This window comes from Barbus barbus, assembly GCF_936440315.1.
Source record: "Barbus barbus genome assembly, chromosome: 49".
Lineage (NCBI taxonomy): Eukaryota > Metazoa > Chordata > Actinopteri > Cypriniformes > Cyprinidae > Barbus > Barbus barbus.
In genome coordinates, this window is record NC_136727.1 from 20,491,767 (window position 1) to 20,500,069 (window position 8,303).

The 8,303-nt window shown below is 32.8% G+C and overlaps 1 protein-coding gene across 1 annotated transcript in view; it reads left to right on the top strand.

Annotated features, from left to right (window-relative positions):
- Window positions 1-7,811: 7,811 nt before the first annotated feature.
- Window positions 7,812-8,303, top strand: part of LOC306867519 (A-type potassium channel modulatory protein KCNIP2-like) — a gene marked incomplete at both ends in the record, with an annotated part of 9,157 nt that continues 8,665 nt past the window's right edge. Inside the window, one exon of the mRNA XM_079413196.1 lies at window positions 7,812-7,872. Coding sequence (XP_079269322.1) covers window positions 7,812-7,872 — 61 coding nt within the window. The remainder of the gene's footprint in view (window positions 7,873-8,303) is intronic.

The window sequence follows — 8,303 nt, forward strand, 5'->3', positions numbered from 1 at the left end:
AAAAATGTTAGTTAATAATTATTGCAGGTTTGCATCATATTCTGAGGTTGCATTTGCGATATTTTATTCATTTTGAGGAATAATGAATGTGTTTTTGCGCATGCATGTCGTCGACATTTAGTCCAGAACTACAGTATTATCTTGTTCTCACAGCAGCGCACACAACGCCTCTGTGCTTACTCCTGATTTCTGTCAACATGGGGACAGGAGAGCTGTCAGTCAATGCATGGGAAAACACTAACTCAGATATTTTCTTAGTAATTAAAAGGTAATAGGTTACTTTACAAGTTACTTGAAAAAGTAATCTGATTACGTAACTCACATTAATTGTAATGCGTTATACCAACATTGTATGTGCACACACACACATTAAAAATTAGTTTCCTCTTTTTATTAAATTATGGCCGGATCGTACTAATTTGTTTAATGAAATCAAAACAAGGGACCAGCTTATCACAACATGGGCATGATTTACTAAAACAAGGTAACAGATTCTTAATTTGTGGCCTCGGTTTAACTACAATGAGGAAACATGATATATAATAGCTTACAATGAAGGAACGAATTCTTAATATGGGAAGCTTCTGATGCACAAATCCTCGACCAGCTAGAACCCCTTTGGAAATATGATTGGGGGGGAATCTTTCTCTTTCACATTACATTTTCTCATTTATTTTGAATTTACTGGAGTTTGGCTGCAACAATTCAGTGAACAACTGTATATGTAATCAGCTTCACATTAAATTCCCGATGGCATGGATTCTATTATGGAAGCCAGTTTCTGCCAAGGAGTTAAAAACCAAACAAAGGTAATAAATATTGATCACAGACTCTCCTCTCATTGCTTCATGTATCAGTCTGAAGAGACGGATTTCTCTGGGAGTTCGTGTTCGGATGGATTTCCTGAAAAGCTGCTTATATAGAGACGTCTCCATTGTTAAAAGTGCTTTATAAATAACGCTGAACTGCACAAAAACCATGCTGTTTTATTTATTTATTTTGGGCCTATAGCGTTTAATGTTTATCGCAGCTTTTTTGATATCTTGCCCAACCACATTTAGCCTACACTCTTCAATCTCTTTATTTTCAGTCTCTGCCTTCATTCAGCCTTTCTTTAGTTCATTCTGTCTTCAACTATTGAACTTCTTAGACCTGTTCAGCAATTCTTTTTGCAGCTGGTTTACAGAGGGCACATTTTGTATAACGAGCTCTAATTGCTGAACTTAAGCACGTGCCGTTTCCTTTACATTATATAATGCATTAGCATTACTTTTTTTTTATCGTAATTTATACATTACGATAAAAAATGTATCGTAATGTATAAATTGGAAGCTTTTAATTTAGGGTTGCCAGGTTTTCACAACAAATCCCACCCAATTGATACTCTAAACTAGCCCAATTGCATTTTGAGGGGGTCCACTGGTAAAAACCGCATTCTGGGGTAAAATGCACTTTTTTTTGGCGAGGTTCCCCTGGTAAAATTTGCATTGCAGGGGCTAAAAATCACATTATTGTGGTCGCTTCAACCAACGAACCCACCTAAACAATATCAACCCATATAATAACTGAAATGGACCTTTATTTTTTTTTTATTTTTTAAAAAGAGCACCAATACAAGATATTTTAAACTAATTTAGATAAATTAACGACACACAAACCCATCCTGTTCTGGCAAAACGAGCAAATTTTCAAAAACAAGTTCTTAAAAGACCTTAAAAATGATCTATGATTTGTTGTAATTGGACGCAAAATGACTGAACTACACCCATTTGAAGTGAAGAAGTCAGCAAAGTCAGTCCTGAGAAAGCTCAAGTGGAAGTTTTCTGAAGGTTCCAAAGCAAAATCACCTGCAACACTGCATTGTTTCCTCCACTTCCTTTCTTAACATTAATTACTATATTCATAATCACAATATAGCCATTTTTTATTTTATCTTATTAAAAATAAGAACAGATGCAAAACAACAACAATAGAACAAATATAAGAAAGAAACAAATAATGCATTGCTTTTTTCATTTTACATCTAAACAAAAGCATTCAAGTAAGAAAAACAAATAATAAAATGTAAAAATCACTTCAGTGTGTTCATTACGAATAAATTGATTATTAAAACTACAAAAGTAGTTGAATCAAGAGCAGCGATCTTTTCTTTTATTGTTAGATTAACATTGAGACAGACGGCCTATTAAGACCTACTGTACAGCACGGATCTAATATAATGTTACAGATCCAACGTTTTCCCCGAACAGTTCCCCAGACGTTCACTTAAGATGTAACAGATCATGTTTGCGTGAATAGGCTACATACTGTAATTCTGTGTTTGCAGTCTGTGTTTACTTATTGGATTGCGGTGCGATTCGTATATCAATCAGCGGTAGCGCAAGAGAGCAGAGAAAAAGGTACTCCCCTCAGAAAATGTACAAATAAAGATCATTTTAGATGTTTAATTACTATTTAAAGTTAAGACTCTGCCACGCCCCCCTAAAACGGCTCATTCAAACACGCCCCTACATGTCTACGTCACTGTGTGGGGAGATTTGCAAAACACCGCCCAAACGTACACGCAATGAAAGGGGTCGTGATTTTTATTCTCGCTGTAGTATTGTTGCTGCCGCTGGCGCCATGTCCTGGAGACGCTGTGTTTCGTTGTGAAAGTGAAAGTACTTTCTTTGGGCTTCCAAAAGAGGCCACAACTAGAAATCAGTGGTTAAGTTGTATTTACAACAGTTCAACCCAAATAGAGTGTGTTCAGCGCATTTTACAGAGGACTATTTCCTGAACCTGGAAGAGTAGTCTACAATGCTGGCTTTTTCTATAAAATGGGGCAATTCTAACTTTGCAAGGACGGTCTGGTGCTTCTGACTCACAGCCTGTAAGTATGTTTCTGCCACTGACTATTCAAACGTGAGTTTTGAGCAGTGCAGAGTAGTGCTTGTTGCTTGTCGTTTCTCCGATCACAAATGCAGACATGGTAATGTTTAAGTGGGGCGATGCAACGCGACACGTAAAAAGACAGTATGAGTCATTATAATCAGTAATTATATCCCCACTGGATGCAACAAATGCCTTGTTTATAATGGATTTTATTGTTTTACACAGCATCACAATACGGTTAGGTAACATTTCCGTCTCACGCTTGAGGTATTTAGCCAATCACAACACACTGGATAGCTGGCCAATCAGAGCACATCTCGCTTCTCAGAACGATGACCTTTTGCAAAAATCGCGTTTCAGAAAGGCGGGGCATAGAGGAGCAACAATAATGTACAGTATGTGGAAAATAATGTGCTTTTTGAACCTTAAACAACATATTGCATAATACACAAAATAATGTTCTTTTTAGCAACGTCATATGACCCCTTTAACTAACATTAAAAATATAAATAAATACTGTAATCAATGGATTGTTGTTCATTGTTCATTCATATTAGGTAAAACATTAACTACTGGAACCTTATTGTTAAGTGTTACCGAAATAAAAATATGCCATTGGAGACTGGCTGCTGTACTTGAATAATCAATTAGATCTAGTCAAGGTTTGGACGCTGTTCTGGGAGTGTTTTTAGTGCTCATTTATAAATATAACTATGTTGCAATCTCCATTTTGAGTACTATATGCATTAATGTATTAGCAAGATGAGAGATTAGCGTTCCTGCAGTATAGTAATCGTTACATTCCAGATTACTTGATAGTATCCATCATAATGTTCTTTGACTTGCTACCAGTAATGAAGACAGTTTTTTAAAAGAATGTTAAATCATGAATTAACTGACCCACCTTAACTGAAATTCATGTCTGATACCTTTGATTTGACTCTTTATCATTCTCGGCACAATCTTGCGTTATGTCCATTAAACGTATCTAAAATAACACTCATCTGAGTTTGATCACAATGTGGCAGGTCTCAAAATCAACACCTTTTTTATTACAAAATACAGGCCCTACAAAGTGTTGAACATTATTTTCTGCACATGAAAGGTGGATTGACTTCTGTTTTATTATTAGAGCGTCTGAAATGCTCAGATGTAGAAGCAGGGCTGTCAGCTCATGTCCTTTCCTTTGGTCTCGTGTTTTCAGACGGATAAATATAAACCTAATGTTATAACAGAAGATGCCTACAGATTCATAAAGTTATATATACATCCTAATAGTATTGTGTCATTAATACAACTTTAAGAAGAAGAGAAGATCATTCTTTTTTTGGAGAAGTTTGGTTTAAAAATAGTTCAAGACAAAAACTAAATATAAGTCTTTCATCCTTGCACTAGTGGCTCTGGTCTATGAAATATTAAATATGTGAAAAATTTTGAACCACAGGAAATGAATGATTTATTCATATTATTTAGGCATTTGGAAGATTCATTTGAAGAGAAAAGGTATTTTGGCAGATTGAGCAAGCAATGCCAAAAAATGGCATCTCACATAACGGTTTTACATTTTGGCAAATAGGTGGATCGTTCATATGTTTTCGTATGATCTTAAGGCCAAAAATGCTTTTATGAATATTTAAAAATGCTTTTGATTCAGAATGTGTAAAAAAAATGCTTTTGATTCAGAATGTGTAAAAAAAATGCTTTTGATTCAGAATGTGTAAAAAAAATGCTTTTGATTCAGAATGTGTAAAAAATGCTTTTGATTCAGAATGTGTAAAAATTGCTTTGATTTGGAATATTTAGAAATGCTTTTGATTCAGAATGTGTAAAAATTGCTTTGATTTGGAATATTTAGAAATGCTTTTGATTCAGAATGTGTAAAAATTGCTTTGATTTGGAATATTTAGAAATGCTTTTGATTCAGAATGTGTAAAAAAATGCTTTTTATTCAGAATGTGTAAAAAAATGCTTTTGATTCAGAATGTGTAAAAAAATGCTTTTGATTCAGAATGAGTAAAAAAATGCTTTTGATTAAGAATGAGTAAAAAAATGCTTTTGATTAAGAATGTGTAAAAAAATGCTTTTGATTAAGAATGTGTAAAAAAATGCTTTTGATTCAGAATGTGTAAAAAAATGCTTTTGATTCAGAATGTGTAAAAATGCTTTTCATTCAGAATGTGTAAAAAAATGCTTTTGATTCAGAATGTGTAAAAATTGCTTTGATTTGGAATATTTAGAAATGCTTTTGATTCAGAATGTGTAAAAAAATGCTTTTGATTCAGAATGTGTAAAAAAATGCTTTTGATTCAGAATGTGTGAAAAAATGCTTTTGATTCAGAATGTGTAAAAATGCTTTTGATTCAGAATGTGTAAAAAAATGCTTTTGATTCAGAATGTGTAAAAATTGCTTTGATTTGGAATGTGTAAAAATGCCAGAATGTGTAAAAATGCCTTTGATTCAGAATGTGTAAAAAATGATTCAGAATGTGTAAAAATTGCTTTGATTTGGAATATTTAGAAATGCTTTTGATTCAGAATGTGTAAAAAAAATGCTTTTGATTCAGAATGTGTAAAAAAATGCTTTTGATTCAGAATGAGTAAAAAAATGCTTTTGATTAAGAATGTGTAAAAATGCCAGAATGTGTAAAAATGCTTTTGATTCAGAATGTGTAAAAATGCCTTTGATTCAGAATGTGTAAAAATGCTTTTGATTCAGAATGAGTAAAAAAATGCTTTTGATTCAGAATGTGTAAAAATGCCTTTGATTCAGAATGTGTAAAAATGCTTTTGATTCAGAATGTGTAAAAATGCCTTTGATTCAGAATGTGTAAAAATGCTTTTGATTCAGAATGTGTAAAAATGCCTTTGATTCAGAATGTGTAAAAATGCTTTTGATTCAGAATGTGTAAAAATGCTTTTGATTCAGAATGTGTAAAAATGCCTTTGATTCAGAATGTGTAAAAATGCCTTTGATTCAGAATGTGTAAAAATGCTTTTGATTCAGAATGTGTAAAAATGCTTTTGATTCAGAATGTGTAAAAATGCCTTTGATTCAGAATGTGTAAAAATGCCTTTGATTCAGAATGTGTAAAAATGCCTTTGATTCAGAATGTGTAAAAATGCTTTTGATTCAGAATGTGTAAAAATGCTTTTGATTCAGAATGTGTAAAAATGCTTTTGATTCAGAATGTGTAAAAATGCTTTTGATTCAGAATGTGTAAAAATGCCTTTGATTCAGAATGAGTAAAAAAATGCTTTTGATTCAGAATGAGTAAAAAAATGCTTTTGATTCAGAATGTGTAAAAATGCTTTTGATTCAGAATGTGTAAAAATGCCTTTGATTCAGAATGAGTAAAAAAATGTCTTTGATTCAGAATGTGTAAAAATGCTTTTGATTCAGAATGTGTAAAAATGCCTTTGATTCAGAATGTGTAAAAATGCCTTTGATTCAGAATGTGTAAAAATGCTTTTGATTCAGAATGTGTAAAAATGCTTTTGATTCAGAATGTGTAAAAATGCTTTTGATTCAGAATGTGTAAAAATGCCTTTGATTCAGAATGTGTAAAAATGCCTTTGATTCAGAATGTGTAAAAATGCTTTTGATTCAGAATGTGTAAAAATGCTTTTGATTCAGAATGTGTAAAAATGCTTTTGATTCAGAATGTGTAAAAATGCTTTTGATTCAGAATGTGTAAAAATGCTTTTGATTCAGAATGTGTAAAAATGCTTTTGATTCAGAATGTGTAAAAATGCTTTTGATTCAGAATGTGTAAAAATGCTTTTGATTCAGAATGTGTAAAAATGCTTTTGATTCAGAATGTGTAAAAATGCTTTTGATTCAGAATGTGTAAAAATGCCTTTGATTCAGAATGTGTAAAAATGCCTTTGATTCAGAATGTGTAAAAATGCTTTTGATTCAGAATGTGTAAAAATGCCTTTGATTCAGAATGAGTAAAAATGCCTTTGATTCAGAATGTGTAAAAATGCTTTTGATTCAGAATGTGTAAAAATGCTTTTGATTCAGAATGTGTAAAAATGCTTTTGATTCAGAATGTGTAAAAATGCCTTTGATTCAGAATGTGTAAAAATGCTTTTGATTCAGAATGTGTAAAAATGCTTTTGATTCAGAATGTGTAAAAATGCCTTTGATTCAGAATGTGTAAAAATGCCTTTGATTCAGAATGTGTAAAAATGCTTTTGATTCAGAATGTGTAAAAATGCCTTTGATTCAGAATGAGTAAAAATGCCTTTGATTCAGAATGAGTAAAAATGCCTTTGATTCAGAAAGTGTAAAAATGCCTTTGATTCAGAAAGTGTAAAAATGCTTTTGATTCAGAATGAGTAAAAATGGCTTTGACTTGGAATAAATGCTTTTGATTGTAAAAACATTTCAGAATTCAACATTATTTTGATTATTAACACAAAGAAATTATTTTAATTTGGACTGCACCAAAAAGTATTATATGTAACATGGCAAAAATGAGTTGGAATTTGTTGGAATGAACAGAAAAGTTTTTGAATCAGAATGCTTTAGATTTGAAACACAAAGTTAATTGATATGGAGTCAACAGATTGTTTTGCAAAGCTCAAAAACTGCGCTGGAATGTGTTTAAAATAGCTTCTGCTGATGCTGAAGTTGGATGTGCCTATGATGATGTCTGCCTCAGTCCTGATTCACCGAGCAGCAGGGCGCTGCGGACACTCTTTTATAATAACGTTGATAGTACAGTCTACACATGTTCTGCATGAATGAACCGGATACTGGAGAGAATTCAGCTGATGACCGACGGGAACTTCTAATGGAAATATAACAACATTATTCACTCTCTAAAAAGCCTTGCACTTCCATTTGCTGGCAGACAGATGATTCAATATCATTTCTCACTCTAAAGGGATGAAAGGTATTTTTCTCTGACTGTATTTCTCGCGAAGGCAAAATGAAGGTGAAATCTAGAGATACTTCTGGAGAATGTGACGGATCCAATGACTTGCTGACAGGTAAGTGCACTTAAGATGACATTACCATCGCGCAATTATACAGAAGTGGTATATGTTTAGTGTGCTCTCAGATAAAGTTGGCTTGTAGATTACAGACTGTATGTTCGCTAAACTGTTGCTAGAAATCATATTCTGTCCGCATATTAATAAACTATTGCTTCTCAAATCACGAAACGTACAATGTTTATGATTATATTTTGGATATTTGCAATGTTATTTACCACATAACACCTGACAGGATTTGGATTGTTGTAATCTCTTCGAAATCGTTTATTCCCACTTTGTTTGTTTAAATTTGATAATGACTGTGACTACATAAATGATTGAACTTAGTGTGCTTTAATGGTCATTGATCTAAATGATCACATTTCACGTGTTATATTTAAGAAATGACGAGCTACACGGCTGTATGCAGACTATACTGGTAGTTG